Source organism: Argiope bruennichi, chromosome X1 (genome assembly GCF_947563725.1).
Source record: "Argiope bruennichi chromosome X1, qqArgBrue1.1, whole genome shotgun sequence".
NCBI classification, from domain to species: domain Eukaryota; kingdom Metazoa; phylum Arthropoda; class Arachnida; order Araneae; family Araneidae; genus Argiope; species Argiope bruennichi.
This window is the reverse complement of record NC_079162.1, coordinates 95,689,875-95,710,077: the sequence shown is the minus strand read 5'-3', so window position 1 is coordinate 95,710,077 and position 20,203 is coordinate 95,689,875. Positions and strand designations below refer to the sequence as shown.

At 28.7% G+C, this 20,203-nt stretch overlaps 1 protein-coding gene across 3 annotated transcripts in view; it reads left to right on the top strand.

Annotated features, from left to right (window-relative positions):
* The window catches only part of LOC129958574 (atrial natriuretic peptide-converting enzyme-like), a 676,434-nt gene that overhangs the window by 622,121 nt on the left and 34,110 nt on the right, over positions 1–20,203 (top strand). For all 3 annotated transcript variants that reach the window (XM_056071145.1, XM_056071144.1, XM_056071143.1), the window contains 2 exons: positions 3,196–3,303; positions 14,316–14,408. In XM_056071145.1, coding sequence (XP_055927120.1) covers positions 3,196–3,303; positions 14,316–14,408 — 201 coding nt within the window. The remainder of the gene's footprint in view (positions 1–3,195; positions 3,304–14,315; positions 14,409–20,203) is intronic.

The following is a 20,203-nucleotide window of genomic DNA, read 5'->3' as shown; positions in this document are numbered from 1 at the left end:
TATATTGCTGTGTTAGTTAAAATATCTGTGTGTTATTGGCGTTCAGATAAAATGCTCATAAATTTAAATAATTACTAGTAAATTTTAAACAATTCATCGACTTCTAAGGAAACTAAATACGAAATCGACACTGACCGTGCAAGAAATAACCAACCCCATTTTATCCTAGTTAATTATAACGCCAATAACCAATAACTATATCACCAATAAATTAAAATTTGAATGATTATTATTACGTACCTGTATGCTCAATTGCTATGTCATTACTATATTGTTACAATTCTAATTTTTTATTGATTTTCATCTAAACTGCCCGAATGAAATTGAATTCAGTGCAAACAAATTTTGAACAAATCTCAGGTCCAAAGAAATTATTTGTGAGAACAGCTAGCCATGTTTAAATCGAAACCAAAAATAACCTATTCGGTTTCATTTTCACATACTATGAAATAATAGAATTCACAAAAAAATTAAATTACTTTTTTGTCTTCTGATACACATCTTTTCAAAAACTCTCAATCAAATCCATCAAAATAATTTTGTATATTTATTAATAAAAAGAATATTACTTTAGGTTTACAAGCATAACATTAAAATGTCAAAAAATGAGTAATGTGCGTTACCTAAGATAGTCTCGGTGCCTGTTTGATGATACTAATAGGCACGGTGAAACCAACACTGTAAAATCATTTATTCATTATAATGTATGATGTCTGCTTTATAAAAAGAATGATTGATTTTATCATAAAAGTAGAGATCTGCCCTTCCAAGTGATCTGCTATAGATTGATGAGACGTAGAATAATTAAAAGACGATCGATTATGAAAAATACAAACTTGCTCATTAATAACTCATCAGCAACTTTTCGTTCTTAAACAGCTAATCGAAGCACAAGCTACTTCTTTTTGCTCCTCTTTTTTTAAAGCTTTTTTAACCTATGACAGAAAAGAAGATTAAACTTTCAGCATAAAAAAAGATGCTTTATGAGCATTGTATTCAGCGTTTTTTTAGTAATTTTGAAGGGATTTTTTTTTTTTTTTTTGCCGTTTTCTTTGAGAGAAACTCGAGATTTTTACGAAGTATTTGAGCATCAAATATAAAAGCTTCATTTAACTTTGGTAAAAATGGCATTAAATGAGCGGTGAAACGCAATTATTTGCGAAAAAAAAGGTTTGATTACTAAATTACTTTGCATTCCGAAAAAATAAAGTCCTATGAAGACTGAATATTCTGTTTCTTAAAGTTGAAATGTTGATATACTGCAACATAATAATAAAAAATGCATCCTAGTTATAATTTTTCTAATTATTGGTGCTTATATTTATCAAATATATAAAGAGTGATCAGAGCAAATTTAAAAATCAATCATTCTCAAGTGAATGAAGGTAGAAAGATGTCATCATCTATACAGAAAAGAAGGAAATGAAATCCTATTTTTTTTCTATTTAAGAAATTTAAAACTATTGGGTGCATAATTTATATTCTAAGCTACTTAAAATTTGTTAAAGAGACGCGTTACGCAAGATAACACAATAAGTAAAATAACTGCTTACAAATATTCAGTATGTCAGCCTCCATTCATAAACACAGCTGTCAGACAAGAAATCACTCATATCATAGCAATGAACATATGTTGCGATATGAATAAGAATATTTGGTTAGTTTCTTCACATAAAAGAACAATTGAAGGAATTAGAAGCAAACAATACAAAATGATGTGAAATTCAATTGAATTTCACATCATTTAAATAAAGATAACAAAATTATATTTATCATAATTAAAAACGAACATAGGTCACTTTGTAAAAGGAGTTCGTAATTTGGCAGTCTTATATGTGTTCATAAAATAGCAACTTAAACGGATTTCTCATTTCCGACATCGTTCCTAGACAGAATGACGTCATCGATTTTGAAAGCATAATTTAAGTAGGCTTAAATGATTAAATATACCTTAGATCGGTCTAGATAGTCTCATTTAGACTGCCAGAATAACACAAATTTAGGTAAAATCGTACAAAGGCAGCTCATTTATGCATCTGAAAATAACAAAAAAGATCGTAAGTACAACTAATTAGCCAGCATAAATATTCATTTTATACTGAATAATTAATTTATTCAGTCAATGCTATCAGCCTCTTATTGTACACTAATTTATTTAATCAAAATTTATTATGTACATATTATATTTATTAAATTATTATTTTATTATTCTTATTTAATTTCCAAAGCGAGTTTTCACGGGTTTATTAATAGTAGAAACTATCAAATTTCTGTTTACGTTCAAATTCCTCATTTACTGAAACATTTACATGATAAATTAAACAAAGTAGTTTAAAGAAAAGTTAATGATATAAAGAGGGTTTTCTTTTTCATTTTACTGCTGAGGAATATTTTTGTTAAATATTTTTAACAAGCAGACATTAGTAATGTAAATTAATTACTTGTTCATTTCTTATTTGTATTTTGTTTTAAAATTATAAAGCAATTCAACATGTACAAAAGACACAAGTAGAATGTCAAAAATTATGTATTTTTTATCAGTATTATGATATGGTCAACATATAGCAACTCCACATAGACAAGATCATTTTGGTACGAAACCATTCGAGCTACACTTTAGATACCAGTGATAAAATTTTCCATTGCTGCTTCAAAAACGTATGATTCTAGCATATAAATTAACATTATAAAACCAGTCAAAAATGTTTAATTATTTTAATATACTAATTAATTTATTAAAATCCTCTAAGATATGTGTCGATAAAATATAAGTCGATAATTTTTTCTACATCATCCAAATCATAAACCATTAAGAGTAACTCAACTTCTGGAATATTAAATATTTTCCTCTCCCTCCCTAATAGATTTTTTATAAAAAAACATATTTATTTGGAAACTATCATAATTACTTTGCAAATTTAAATTATTATGTATCTATATTATAATAAATGTCTCATAGCATGATTGTTGTTTTCATTTTGAATCGAAAATTTATCATTAAGTACTAATTTCGCTTTGCTAGAGATACCTATCAATTCCAGTACGAAAATCATGATTATTTATTAATATTTCTAATACTTTATTGTATAAAACAACAATACCAATTTTGAATAATACGAATTTGAACAAATTGCAGTTGTCGCTTGGGATGTGTTTGAGCAATCGTATTTTTATTTACGATTTATTTTCTTACAGATTTTTGGAGATCTTGCAAGAAGCTGCTACCTAAGAAAGTCATCGACAAGATTGATTGTTCAAAGTTCCCGAAGTTCAGTGGCTACGGCACGTGTCATCAGAAACCAGGTAAGACAAATGGTATTTGTTTCGTTTCATGTAGCTGCGGATGTTTCTGAAATTTGCATCAATTGTTATTTATTTAATATTGCAACCATATCATCTATGGATCTAGAGTTATTTATTTGTATGCTAAGCTGACATGATATATTTATTCACTTATAACATTCACGTGAGAAATTAAGGAAAAGTATCAAAGAGAAAATTTTATTCGGATATTAACTTCCTTTTGCAAATCACAGGAGCATCTTAATAGATATTTTAAATGTTTAATATTGATAATTCCGGTTTTAACCATGCTTTTCATACAGTGTTTGTTATTTTGATATTTACATATTGACTAGACTCATCTGGACTATATGTACCTTTATATAAAATGCCCTCTCTAAATGGCCCAATGATTAATTTATAAACCGCTAGAAACAGACATATACTTTTAATTAGAATAATAATCTAATAACTTACATTATTATTTTACCTTATATTTTTAATTATTATTACGTATGTACTTTTAATTGGAAAAATAATTTAATTATTAAAGGCATTTAATGCTGTAAATGTCTTACGCAATTAAATTTTATATTGTTTGAATGTCCTATTGAAAAAAATTATGAAATTTTTAATTTTTATACAATTGCGCAGAGGTATTTGTTATATCCAATTGAAAACATTTTTTGAGATACTATTATTTTGAACAAAAAAATCTACTTTTCTGCATTTAAAATTAGTGGAGTTATGAAGCTTTAAATTTTTCTATTTTAGAACCTTTTAATGGTCGCTTCGAAGATGATGTCCAATCAATGAACGACGCTTGTTCGAAGTGTCATTTGAATGATCTAAAATAAGGAAATTCAAACCTTCATAAATTATTCATTTTAGTCACAGAAGAGGGGAACTTTTTAAAAAATATTAGTGTCTGAGAAATATTAGGAGTACTGTACAAAAATGTAAATTTCTTAATTTTTTTAAGCATACCATTTATGATTCAAACAACCTATAATATAATTCTTTACGCCAATTAGAGCATTTTTTCTGGTTCAAAATATAGAAATGCTTATCATTGCTGGTTTCGAAAATAGCTATTAGGAACTGACATGTATAATGCATAGTATTCTATTGTTCGTTCTGCACAGTATTCTATGGTTCGTTCTATGGGATAGACCTCGTAATTTCGACAACGAGGACGACAACTGAGCTGTCGCTCTCCTCTCGAAACTTCTGAGGTCGGGTATTTGGTCCCGCCTAATATGGCACGCACCAGGCCTAGCTACACGGTGGCTCTTCGGTGGTGTCGAGTATCGAACTTCTAATCCTCCGGTTCCCAGACCTTACCACCCGGCCACCGCACATTTACTCAGCGTTTTATGAAAACAGGTACTACAAAGAACAAATAAAAATCTAAATATCTTTTCTCACTGTTAATAAATATATTGGGGAAGTTAATTCGTTTTTAGCGAAAATATATTTAGTTTCGGTTGAACATTTGAAGATTTTCCTGGTTGCCTGCTTTTGAAGATTTTTCTGGATGTTATTGCTGAAAACTCATAAAATAAAGTCAAATGTATTTCCTCATGAATTTCAAAGAATCCACAGTAATCTAACTTTATAAACACAAGATAGTCTATAATATGGGCCATAATATGCAATTGCACTATTCCCTGTATATATTCATGATATTAGATGGCATTCAGATTATCGTCCAACATCCTAGAGGTATAATACGATACCATGTACTAATAGGCTATATCCCTTATTTAAGCCTGTGACTGCTTCGTTTGGAGTTTGAATGCATTCAATTAAAATGTGTTTTAAGTACATACAATTCAATTCTCAAAAATCCAAAATATCTTATAATTAGTCATGTTTTTCGAAGTAAAAATCCGGGATTAATTATTGTAAATAACTCTTTCAGGTAATCAACCACTTATGTTAATTAAATGAATTTAAGAGGAAATTTCAATTTTAAAATTGTAAATAATTATCTAAATGTATCTTAAAACTCTGCTTTTAAAGTTCATGCATATATTATTTTAAAATTATGATTAGAAGTCGATAACTATAACAAGAAAGATAAATTCGTTCGAGTTACTTAAATAAAAGCCCGTGAATAATCACCATAAACAATGAATTAGAATTACCTGTTATTTTTTGTGAATAAGAATTATTCATGAAGAAATTTCAGTGCTCAAATAGCACTTTCAGAATATCAGTCATTTTTGTTAATGAAACTAATTTAAAAGATATTTCAATTTTAAAACTGCGAAGAGTTACAAAATTATATATCAGTTTCATTGTGAAATCCCATGCAATTGCTTCCATGCATGCATTAATGCAAGAAATAATGCATACATTAATGCAAGAAATAATGCATGCATGGAAGAAGAGGAAGATAGCTACAACAAGAGGGGGAAAATCCTTTGGATAACATAAGAGCCATATATTAAAACCTGTACCATGTATCAGAAATAAAGATTCCTGAATAACTATCCCAAATATTGAATTAGAATTATCTGTTATTTTTTTGGTAGATAAGAATTGTTCATGAGAAAATTTCAATGTTCAAACTGCTGGATGCATATCAGTGAATAGGGATGAAATAAGAATAGTTTCATATTTTTTTTAATAAAGATCACGGAATAATTACTGTGAATAACGGTCTCAAATTATCAGTTATTTTTATTAATGAAACTAATTTAAGAAAATTTCAGTTTTAAAACTGCAAAGAGATTTCAAAATATTTCTTAATATTCCATTATAAAATCCCATACAAATATTATTTGGAAAAAATTACGATTAGAAACTGATAGCTACATTGTGGGAAAATTCTCTTGGATAAAATATGAATTATCTATAGCTGAAATAAGCACCATAAATAATCACCGCAAATAACGAATTAGAGTCGCCTGTTATTTTTTTGTAAATAAGAATTATTTATGAGGGAATCTCAATGTTCAAACTGCAAGGTGCGAATCGGTGATTGGTGATAAAGTGAAAATTATTTCTATTTCCACTCCCCTTCATCGCGGGAAAGTAATTTCTTTCAACAAGATCACAGTTCTGTCTCATACACATTTCACCCGCACCAAATGTTCCTCGAGAATAAATCGGTCATAAAAGCTTTTATGCTTTAAGTTTATACCCATTTATTAAGAGTTTGCTTTAGCTCAGTAGCTTTAAATGCCCACAAGAGAGTAAAAAAAGGGAAGAAATGTGTTTTAAACGCGTGCAATCTGAGAGTTTTATTATGCACTTAGATAAATACTACTTTTTTTATATTCGTGGTATAAATAATTTTCTGTTGGACGAGAGAGATAGAAAAAATATAGAATGAAATAGCTTTTTCAGACTTTGGTACGTGCTAAATGATGTCATTTATATCTTTGTTTTAGCTGGGAAAAAGAATACAATCTTTAAAACCGCCTTCTTGTTCTTTCCCCTTTCTGCAGTTATGATCTTTTTATAGAATCGTAAGCACGATCGTACTTTTTCCTTGTCTCTTTCCGTAAAATAATAAAATCCACTTTATAATGTTATAAAAAGTCTTCTTCCCGCTCAGATTTTGAATAAAAAGGGGAAAAAAGCGGGAATATACTGTTGTTCATTTAAGAAAAAGCATTCACTTTGCATAGAGTATGCTTTATCAATCATTCAGTAAACCGAGCCGGAAACTATAAGGTTAAGTAAACTTTTGAAAATTGTGTCGAAAAACTATAAGGTTAAATAAACTTTCGCAAATTGTGTCGGAAACTATAAGTTAGGTAAATTGTATACGATTTTTATACGTATTGACTCAAGATTCACACCATTTACTATTTTATACTTCGTTTTTTTTATTACTTGCATTGCAACATCAAGTTTTTAAATAATTTAATATGCTTATCATCATTTTTTTCTTCTTATAAAATCTTAGAAGGGTTTTAATAAGACTAAATACGATGCTAAGAATTCTCCTGACAAGGAATTTTCGGAATTGTGTACGAAAAACTGTTTAATATTTTTAAAGTAAACACAAGTCCAAAGTAAACAAGTTTAGTGAAGAGAAAATCAATATGAACGATTTTTTTATGTACTTACTTCCATTCAAAAGCCTAGCAGATATAATACACACTTTTCTGAAGCTAAATTGATTTTTATAGCCACTTGTATGTGCAGGAATATTGATCTTTCTTTGAAAACTTTGTTAATAAGGCTGCATTCGGCTTTCGGAAATAATAAAAACTTGGCATATTTGAATATCTATTGATAAAGTAGTTTACAGGTTGGAAAAAGTCAAAATCTTTTTCTGCGGGTCAAAATGAAAGTTTGTATTAACATATTATTGAAATGGGTTGAAAAAAAGATTTTCCAAAGTATTATTCTTCGATTATTTACTCAAGCGTTATTCAAAATAACCATGAAGTTATGAATAACTCTGAGTAATAAGAATGTCATATAGAATAAATTGTAGTTTGACATGCAACATCAACTATTTCAATTTTGCGAGTTTTACAAAAGCAAACAAAAACTCTAGATTTTTCGCTACCAGTAACAAATATTTTTTGTTGTTTATTTGTTCTGTTTTCATATCTAGTTTTAATAACAGGCTGTTTTTCTTATTAGGTATAAAAAATGCTGAAATGATAGTTATCGCGTGCGAAAAATTCAATGTTTTTTTTTTTTTTTTTTTTTTTTTTTCTTCTTTTTCTTTTCCATAAAACATGGAAAATTAAGATGCATGGTTTGTTCGTTAAGCGACAAAATATTAGTTACTGTTCTCAAACAAAAAACTTTTACGTTATCTAATATTTGACAAATCTTTTATGTGACTTCAATTTAACTCGAATATACAAAGTTATAGTTTAAGAAATAGAAAAATTGTTTGTGAAAACTAGAAGCATTAAATTATGAACGCTTTACTTGCCAAATTCAAACTTTTTGGTTATTCAGGGTTGATTGAAGATTTTTGATTAATTATATAATGTCTAGACTTTGCAGTGGCATCCTTCCTGTGCGATTTGAGATTAAATAGTGATACACGCAGCTTCAAGCCCAATATTCTAAAATAGACCTGGATTGGAATAAACCAAAAATATTAATTTGATCATAAAAGTAATCGTTTGTCTCTTTCATTAATTTTTAACATTTGTATTAACCACTTAAAAACTGTAACAAAAGAATTAAATACTTTTTGGAATGATTGTAACTCCTCTTTAAGAAATGAAACGGGAATTCTATGGTTTATGTGAATTCCAACAGCAAAAGCCACTGTTATAAATTTCTTTTGAAACTAAGGTATTAATAGAACATAGTTTGACATAGATAGGCAACTATAATATAATAAAATGTCCTTTTCAAAAATAAATTGAAGAAATTGACTTGTGTATTTAAACATCTAATATATATTAAGCAAAACGGATTTTCCCTAGTCCTTGCATAATATATTTTAAATCTTTACAGATGAAAATGAATAGGAAATAACTTTTAAATTTATTTGAATATGTTTGAAATAAAAAATGAAATAGATTTTCTTATTAAAAATGGTGCTATAAAAAATGAAATAGATTTCCTTTCTAAGTATGGTCCATAATAGAGAAATATAGGCGATATAAAAGAAGCAGATTTCGCATTTTCGGTAGTCTCTTTCATTCTTGAATTATTTTACCAGAATTTTATCCGAAAGCATTTCATGCAATTTTAAATTTAAATACACCTAATGGATTCATGCTATATACATGTAAGGAAGATGAGGGAAAACAAAAAGCTTTTATACTGAAAAGAATCGTTTTAGTTAGTTCATTATTTGTAAAATTAAATGAGAATTGAGAAAATTATTATTTTGTAACTAATAAAAATTATTTATCTGAGGTTATATGAAGAAATTGCTTCTCAACGCAAGTCATTCTGAGTATTGGAGATAAATTAATCAATTAATTGTTGATAGAAGCACTTTATTAAATGGATTTATACCGATAAGTATATTTTAAGTTGTTATAGTTACAGTGTTTTATTGAATGGATTTATAGAGTCTGATAACGCGGATTTTTTTAGTTACATTAACTTCATGTTTGGAAGCACCAATAAGGTTATTTTGGAACTAGCCTCGCAATTTCAAACCCAAGTCAAACCTTGAGGACGACCCTCTAATTGGTACCCTTCTCATTAAGCTTCCACTAAGCTGCCATCAGATTTGACTTGCACTAGGCCTAGATACAGGACGATCTGGACAAGTCGAGTTCTGACACAGAAGCTCTTCGGTCCCAACACCAAGACTTTACCACCATATAATCGCGACCCTCTCTAGCCGCGCCGGAGATACATTCTGTATGATAAAAAAATTGCGTTATATGGAGCAAGCATTACTGAATGAATTTATGCAAATTCAAACATGAATCTAATTTTTAATCACGCATACTGCTAATGAGAAACTACTTTATTTTTAAACTGTCAGCTTCGCTTGTATATGTAAAAACAAGTAAATGTGTACATTTGGAAATGTGTAAATGTGTACATTCAGATATGTGCACATGTGTACAAGTAAATGTATACATAAGCAAAAATCAAAAACTAAGAAATATTACTTATAGTATGGGATTGCTTGGATATACTCTGAGTGTAGATTGTATTTGATTGAATTAATTTGAATGTAGGTTGTATTGAGACACATTAACTTCGGTGCACACACACCGTAGTAAATCGAAATGAAGGTGAATGACTAATAGTCATACTTGTTCGTTTGTTTTTGTCTCATTATACAAAATTCGGTTATACTGGAGCAATTTATACGAGAATCCACTGTATTTAGTTACTGAAAGTTTAAATATGATGTATATATGTTTTGTTCAAAAAACCAAATGAAAAGATGAAATAAAATATAATATCCCATGAGACTCTTAATAATCTAACAATAACGAAAATTATGTTAGAAAAGTAATTGAAAGAAACAAATAAGCATGATATGCTCAAATATATATTTCTGTACAATTCTCCATATGAATTCTTTTATGTTTTTTTTTCTTTCTTTAAAGCTAAAAATAAATCTGTTATTTCTTTTTTTTTTTTTTACTGCCTTTCAGAAAGTACTTGATTCTTTTCCAAGAAACCTGACAAAAACATAGGAGAACAATCAATAAAATTGTTCTAACTTATGCATATTTTAACGGGGAAAAAAAGGAAGAAAAAAAGATCAAACCTTTTCGGATAAATTTCATTCGTTTACTTCTTTTAGAATTTTACTTCGTAAAATGTATGCAGATAGAAACAAGAATAAATACCAGTGCAATATTTTTTTTTTATTTCCAACTTGCCGGGAGCTTTTCCCTATTCTTGGTTGCTGGTCCTCCGAATTCGCAATGCTAACAGAATGTATGGCTACCATATTTTAAATTAACTAATCCGAATGGAACTTCAAGTGCTAACAGAACGAAACATTCAAATGCAGCGTGCATTTATTTTACTTCTTGCCGCAGCGGCAGCTGGAAAGAACTATTTACATTCTTTCGCGAGCTGTATCAATTTAGTACAAGAGAAGAATTCTTCGCGTAATGTTAATCTAGGATACAAAGAATTTTCCTATAACTGCTGTTTATTTTAGCGTTTCCCTCCATGTATCAAGTCTTTTAAGTGTTTAATATAACCAAAGGGAGTTGTATTCTGTTTAAGCTACTTACAGAGAACTTTCTTCCGTTTTCAGAATGTTAAAATAAATTCTTGGTAAAATATATATGAAATAAGGCTTCCTAAGCTTTTTATCCTCTTGAGATCCCCAAATATGCATCAAAGTAAAAAAAAAATAAGTTGAATGATGCTTCATTAAAGAACAATAAAGTAAAATCTAATTTGATGCAATTATTTGATAAATTTATTTAAAAGTTTTAAATTAAAGAAAACATAATTCTTTTTGTTTCGTATTTTTAAATGATTTAACAGATATACTTACTTCCTAGCTTTTACTTATCCAGAAGAACTTTGCTAAGGAACTTCACGCAATATTGAGATCTCTAATTTGCAAAGTCATTGTCTACTTATCATCGATACTAGATCAATGCATCGATCATTAGTCTACTTATCATCGATACTAGATCAATGCATCGATCATTAGTCTACTAGTCATCGATACTATATTTATCATGCATATCTCGATTACATAGGCTTGTTTTTTCTCTTTTTTTCTGCTGTCTCAAAAATATTTATCTTTCACCATTTTACTTTTTAGATATATAAGATATAATCCGAATGCAAAACTGGAATAAAAATGTGAATTTTCTCTGCAATAAGCATTTACTTGTAATCACTTTTAAAAAATAAATTTGATTTGTTCACCATCAAATATAAAAATCTTACTTTTTAAACTTCCAAATTTGAAAACGAAATTCTGAATAAAAAGATATTTTGCGAGTGATTAAAATACTCTAACTATATTGGATATCAAATATCACACTTCTTTTCTTTGTCTAAACCATACCGCAGCCTTCTTTGCTGATGATAGTTAACGAGTTGAACTACAACACCCTTACATTAAAGTCGAGTCGCCATATAACATTTCTCAAAAATTCTAGGGTCACTGACGTTGAAAAGCTTATGTACTAATTGAATCAATGTATATCTGCATCAACATTTTAAAAAATCATCAACTTGCATGTGTATGGGAAAATAAACATTGTTTAATATTTTCTTCATATTTTTTATAAAAAAACAATTTTAATAAATAATGTCCAGTGTCCAATAATCAATTATATATCTATCCATTCAGAATATTCTGAAGCATCATCAAGTATGCAGTGATATCATATTACAAAGACAATACTTTCCCTATTTTTAATACAGAATTACATAATTTGTTATATAATTTTCTGAATTCCCATACTGAAAATGTCTTTGGAGTATATAAGAATTACTTCATATCGAAACAATGAAATAGAATTGCCTGATGATGCTTTACTCGAGACTACAGAATCAAACATGTTAGGAAATTTCGTTTGTTCCAATATTAACTTTATATCTTCCCTGAAACAGTTCCCATTTTGATCACAGTATAAAGGGATTTTACAGGAAAGATCCATTAAATTTAAATGAAGCATTGATTTAAAAGCCTCACATCGGGACTGCATGCAAAGATTATGCATCTCTCGACTGTAGTCGATGTTTTGAGGAATATCAATACTTTAAGTCTTAAATCCGAGCGGTTTGCAAAGTCACGGGTACTTAAATGGGAGGGGGGGGGGGCTGTGGTAATTAAGGGATTAAGAATCATTGAATTAAATTACCCCTTTCACTGAATAAGAAGCCACAGAACAGGCTTTGTTCTAGTAAAGCTACAGCACCTGATCACTGACCTTAAAGTAAAAAAGATAGTGACCAACTATTTAAAAAAAATTGTTTATGTTTTTAGCAAAATTAAAGTTTAAACACAAAATTGCAGCAAATATGCACATTTTTATCTTTTTGTTTGTTTATTTGTTTTATTTGTTTAGTTTCATAACTATATCATATTTGGAATTTTTTCTCAGACGCTAGTTTTCATTAATCCTCAAATAGTAAATCGAGTTCATTGTTGGGGTTTAAAGACATCGGATCTTTGGGGGATACTATGACACTTTTGTAATTTCTCAAGCATTTGGTTTGGTAAATTATTGAATTATTTGCTTGGAAATTTCTATAGGTACACGATTTTCTAGTAAATGATGAAATATGGCAGGTTTGTTATTTAATCAAAAGTTAGCCAACTAAATGCACATATTACTTTTCCTAATAGTGAATACAATTTTTAGATCCGATTAGGTGCTATATATTCATGTAAAATAAGTTAAATCACATATTGGTAGGATTTTAAAGATCTTTAGGGGCTTTACTGAGATATGGAACTTCTCTACACGCTTTCTGATTTTGTAATGTACACACTGACTTTAATGGAATCTGCATCCTTGGTTGCACTGGCAAAATCATTTTCTACAGGATAAGCTCTCCGATACTGATATATTTCGCGGTTAAATAAATTCATCCTCGAATTGTCTTCTAAGTGAAGCACATCATGCTTATTTAACATCTGAATAGTCTATTACTGAGCAGCATACCTTGGCCCTTCTTCAAAATTTACAACCCTCAGAATCTGTTGAAAGTACTGACAACACCATTAAGCATCCGTAACATAGTAAATCAAGTAGGACCTTAGTAAATCAGCTCATACTGCATTTCTCATTTTTAAATCTTTTAAAAGAACGTTTTATAAGCTTAATTATGTAGCATTTACATTTAATCGAGGTAAGACACATAGAAAAAAAAACAGAATACAACAGCTGTTACTTTTAAAAAAGATCACAAAAAATCATCTTCTAAGGTTTTTAAAAATTTTCCCTCTTCTTACATTAAGGTTAATAGTGTAAGTTTTGGATATTACTTTAACTTTCTAAATCATCTCTAATGTATTCAGTATAATGGTAATACATACCTAATTGTTTCAATCTCGATATATGCTAGTGATTTAAACATAGGAACAATAAGTAGAACAGATTTGAAAATAAATTTTACCATTTATTTGGCACAGGTTAGCCAAACATGTTCCTTTTACAGTGAAACCACAACCATCCTTGAACTTAAAAGAAAAACATTGTTCTGTGAATCTCAAAATAACATTTTACAAAAGCAAACTATTATTACTTAACGAAAAGAGAAAGAAAATCACTAAAAATCAATTTTGTCCTCTTGCTTTCCAAGATTATTTTTAAAATATTTGTATCTGGAACGGTAGCCTGTGTGCTTTCGTTGAATTTGGCGATCAAGAGTGATTATTCTTTGTTTTTCGCTTTATAAATTCTAATACTTTTCCAAACATTATGCATTTCCATAAGCAATATTTTCTTCCTATATTTATAATGAATTCTGTGCAGAGAATTTATAATTTGTTTGTTTAACAGAAAAATTCCACTGAACTATAGTTCAGATGCCTTCAAACATTCATCTTTAAATTGATGCATAGTACATTTGTTGAAATCTGTAATTTCGTGTATATGTTAAAAGTTTTAATTTCGGCATTATTCAAATTTCAGGATGTTCTAATGAGCTGCGAGCTTTGGGGATGTCAGATAGATTGTGTGATGGAGTTGTAGACTGCAAGGACTCCTCTGATGAAACCAATTGTGGTATGTAAATTTGTTATGCAATCAATTCTCTCTCTAATGTCTGGTTTCTTATGTTCGCATATAATATTCTATATTCTGTCTCTGCTATTACAAAATTCTCTTTTGTGGAACTTTATAATTTCCAAGAAACTTTTTCAGACAAATATAACAGACAAAACACTAAAATAACGTTAATTTCTTTGAACTCAAATTTCTTCGAGCAAAGACTGCAAAATTTTGACGCAAGCAGTTTTATCTTTATAAAATCTAAACATGAATTCCTATTTTCTGCAGTTTCTGTTTCAGTGCTTCTACCATTCAATTATCTCAATTTCAGTGAAATCCCACTTCATTATTGAAATCTGTTTCATAACATTTCTTCTTGAAACAGAATCAAATTTAAATGCTACACAAACAGTATATTACTGTTTTCCTAACAGAATATGCTTAGAAATGCTGTGATTTAATAATCCATCTTTCATAAAAATGTATATTTTTATGCTTTCTTTATCTTCGTATAAAAGAATATTTCTTGATGTATATGGTAAACATACATCATAATTTGAAACAACCGATTAATATAAATAATGTTTTCTAAAATGATAAAGCCAAATAATAATAAATTCTATTACTGAACGCTCATAGTTAAATTTCAGTCAAGCTACTAAAACTTTTATTTCATACGGCATGTCCGACAATCTACTACATCTAAGACATGTGAATTTAGAGATAATAATTCAGTTTAATAATTGAGAAGCTGTTGTGAAATAATTACGAATTGCATAATTAGGGATTTTGCTCCAAACTACTTCGGTACTTTTCTAGTCTTTTCTACTACTGCTGCTTTCTTTTCCTTAGATAAATAAAAGAAAACAAAATTTTTAACCTAACATTTTTTTTAAATTACCCACATTACCATTAATCTTGAATTTAAATAATAAAATGCTAACTAAAAATAAATAGATCATCAAAATCATACATAAAGACGATCGAATTTCTTTCAAATGCGTAAGTTATAATTCTTTAGATTATAAAATTTATATATTTCTCTTAATAAATACATTGTACGCACAAATTATTTTACACATCTCCTACTGTTTTTAACTTTAAAAGATTTATCACTAACTGAAAAAAATTCAGCTACTCTCAAGCTTGTGTGTGTGCGTGTGTGTGTGTGTGTGTGTGTGTGTGTGTGTGTGTGTGTGTGTGTGTGTGTGTGTGTGTGTGTGTGTGTGTGTGTGTGTGTGTGTGTGTGTGTGTGTGTGTGTGTGTGTGTGTGTGTGTGTGAGAGAGAGAGAGAGAGAGATGTCATTTCAGAAAGGAAATATTTATTATCCTGTCACAATTTATATTTCAAGTATGATTCTAAGAATGAAATAATCTTGAAGATAAAAATGCGGCTGAAAAATTAAACATAAGATGTCATAATTTTGACAGTGTCCTTATCAGTGAAAAATAATACAGGCAAGAATTTTGAAACTATGGATTTTTATTAATTACTTATAACTTCATAATTATAATTCAAAGATTTCAATAAGTTTTGAAATCCCAGCAGCGTTACTGTTGTGTACAAGTAAAAAACATTTTCAAATGATTTTCAAACAACCCCCGAATTGTTGAATGCATAATACTTTCTGTCAGCCGAATTGAAGAAAGGGTATGTTCTATCTTGTCAAGGGTATTTGCTATATGAAACTGAATTTTTATCAAAATATTTTTAATTATTTAAGGTATACGAACGCTTAAATTAGTGACTTTTGTAAGACTGTTTCAACAATCAGTTTTAACTAGGTTTCTAAAAATCGTTGAATATTATCGGTATTAAAACAGTAACTGTTTCTTGTTTCTTAAAATGGAGAAAATTAGAAATTTATTTACTTCACGAAATATGAAAAACAATAAATATCTTTATTAAGCAGCATCAACAGTTTTCAGACAAAAGTTTTTTCTAGGAAATAAACTCTTCTTGAAGTCATTGTACATCTCAGATATTTTTTATAGGAAACAAAGATAAAAATGTATGACACTGCTTCAAAGTTGTGCACAATTATATATTTGTGCGTTGATGCTTTCTTATATAATAGTTAAATAATCGTAAGATTATAATTTATTTCTTAAATTAATTTTATGAGAATGTGATCAAATTTTCAAGGAAACATAATTTAAAATCTTGAATATATGTTTAATATCAATAGAAAAATGCAGACATTTCAAAACATTTCGGAGAGTTAGATTTTGTAAGAATTTACATATAATTTTGGCTCATATAAATGTTCATAGATTTTATTGTGAACATTTAAATGAGGTTAGTAACTTTTTTACTTAATATTATTCATAACTTTTATGAAAAAAAAAAATTAGTTGACTTAGAATCTAAAAAGTCTATTCCATCTGATGACACAAAATTTTAAAAAAGAAAATCCTTTAGAAAAAAAGGGCCAAATTTAGATGTTTTCTTTACCTTAAATTTCCGAAACATAATCTCTGTTTGCGATGAGATTTGGAAAAATTTTAAGTTTCATTAACCCTTCCTAAAATTTCAGCATTAAAAATGCTTATACAAGAAACTGCGAGGGAAATTCTATTGTACAGTTGGGGGGGGGGGGGGGGCTGTAGCCACCCAACTCTCTCTTGAATCGTTCATAGTACATAAAAAAGGCGTCGTTTGAAAGGGCTTAATGTACTCTTAAAGATTTTTTAATTAAAAATTTCGCAAGGAGTCCACTATATATTGAAATAAAAGCAAGATTCAAAATTTCCAATGGCAGCACCCATTTTTCTCATCACATTTTAAATTAACCCAAAAAATTATTCCTGGAAACCAAGTTTCATTAGTTTAGATCTATTCGTTTCAAAATTAAGAGCTAACAAAATTCTGACTTTCAAATGTTAAAATTAAATTTTAAACTTTTATTCATATCTTAACAAATTATAAAGTTATAGACCTAAACTCTTTTTGTTATGAAAATATAAGGTATTCTATACATTTTCCATGTATATTTAATAATTTTTCATGTGCGAAATAAAATTATAAAATTAGAGTTTAAAATTTTTTAAATTATGACATACTTGAATTTCGGCATAAATCGAAGAACAAGACCATTTTATGGCAATATGCCAAAATATCAGCTCATTCCCTACAAGTAGTTTTTTCGTCATTAAGTTTTCTGTATTGCCTCTAAAACGATCGATTTAGGGTCACATTCAAAAATTTCAGAATATCAACAGTTTTTTATTTGGTATCGAAATACTGCTGATCATGTATTCTTTGAAATAAATATTAACATTTCTACATCATTGTAATATAAAAATATTTTTAAAAATTTATCAGCGCATATAATATGAAATGAAAGTAATTTTTTTCCCATTGCCATAATACTTTATTAACAGTCGCTACTTTTAAATAATGAAGATAATATTTGTCCTTGTAGCAAGCTAGCATTTTTATTCGTCAACTCATATAATGTCACTTACAGAATATAACAAATTCCAAAAAAAAAAAAAAATGGGAAATGTATTTTATAATAAATACTTTATAGGACTTAACTATTTAATTTTCAGGCTCAGTTGCAATTTCAATTAAACTTTTATAGGTCTTTAATATTTCTTTGCTGAAAATAATTACAATTCTTTCAATACTTTTCACTATGAATATTTTCTCATGAATGACGTAGAAACCAATTTTAAAAAGCAAATGTTTTTAAAGAGCTCAAAAATGAAAAATTCTATTATCAAAGTATTGAGAATATCAAAATTTTACACATCTAAAAGGGAAACAACCCCTGAACAAAAAATGTCAAATATCCCCAGATGTAATGATGGTATATTAACCAAACGTTGTACGCCGGATATTTTTTCCATGAGGAATCCATTCATGACATCAAAACAGGGTGTTGCCAATGGAAATTTCAAAAAGTTTGTGAAATGTAAATGTGTATACAATCCTCAACAAAAATTTTAGGCACAACAACTATTAGTATTCATTGCATTTTTTCTACCTTTAAAATGGTCATTTTAATTTTCACATATGATGACCGATTGCAAAATAAATCTCGATGGCTCCTTTTTTTCATAATAATAACAGTTATTATTATTATTATAACAAACAACAAAGAATCGTGTTGCTGAAATTTCAAAGGAATAATAAAAGGAACATTCTACTAGCATTTGAAAGTGACTAAAATTCCTTAAAATTCAAATGAGGCACACGACAAGAGAAAGACGAAATAAAATTTATATTAAATCGTAGTAACTCCACATGACTCATGTCGCTTTAATCCGACTTGGAAATTGTTTCATTTCTCCTGTATTCCCCAGTAAATACATTTCATAATGAAAGCGAAGGGTGAAAGGAATAGAATAAAATAGTGAAAAGCATCAAGTTATAAAAAGGATTTTCTGTAGCCAAATAAAGGCTTTTCTGACTCTTTCCAATGTTCACTGAATTAGTTTTGCATGTCCTCTTTTCAGCAACAAAATGGCGTTTCAGAGATACAAAACATTTAAACAACCAGCTTTCTTGTTTTGTCTATTCAGCGCTGCTTGCTTGTGGAATAGTGATTTGCATTTGCTACAAATTATTGACATTGTTTGCTGAAGAGTGAAACCAAGCACCTTATGTTTGCAAAGACAATTGGAAAATATATTTGTTCAAGCGTGTTAACAACATGAATAAACATTGAATTTTTAATGGAATAGTGGAGCGATATTATAAATGAATGGAAAACTCGTCATGTGCCAAATTGCTCTTAATTCGTTTGGAATGCAGTTGCGACGGTTGTGGAACTGTTTTTGTTTTTCTGGAGTAGGCGGTTTAAATCGTCTGCGAGAGAAAGAATTCGTTATTCGAAATTTTCAAGAATGTTTATGCGGCACCACATTTAAAAAATATTTCATATGTTTGGTCGAAAAGTGAATTGTTGATTATAAAAGAAAAATGGTATAATTTGAGGCACAACATGTTTTTGCTTCGAAGGATAAATGAATGTGAGTTTTAATTTTTTTCTTTTATTAAGAAGTTCCTCTGAATTCTAAGTAAGATTAATGGATTTTATTCTACTTTTGAAACAATTTTTATGCATTTAACTCAATGCAAGGATGTGTTTTCGGCATTTAAATTAAATTTAAAATGATGTTTGAAAAGAACAGATACCTGAGATTGGTGTCACTTTTTACTTATTTATTTTATATTTGCTACAGTATTAATTGCACTAGCTGACATTAAATAATCTGGTACATTTCACAGGTGGATTTTATTATTTTGCTATATATTACATATTTCTCTTTTATATTTTTTCTTTTGCATTTCAAGATATTTTCAAGATATTAAATCTCAAATATCGTGATGAATATTTTCTTAATAAAATATATTCAAGTTAAAACCTCAATTTGAAAAATTTACCACTGAAAGTCATTTTATTTACATAATCAATCCCAAATCAACTTCAGCGGCACTTGTATTTCAGAGGAAGACTGCCCGACAACTGGACGACTTTGTAAATACGCAGTTCAACTCATCATCTAACTATAGAGAGAGGGAACGATGAAGAATATGTTCTTAAAAAAGCCACAGAAAGTTGAACTTGAAGATACATTTTACAAAAAAAAGAACTTTCTATGATTCGTATTGTTGCATTGCCGATACTTTTCGAGTTCTGACTTTCAACACTTAGGCGCACACTTTCTAATTATTTACTGAGCATGAACTTCTTAAATTCTCCGTTTGTAACTTTCAGAAAAAGGCTGCCCTGCAACCGTATCTCAGCAAATTTTCCGTAATTATTTGAAGTAAATTTTAGATACCGCATTTCTTTCTT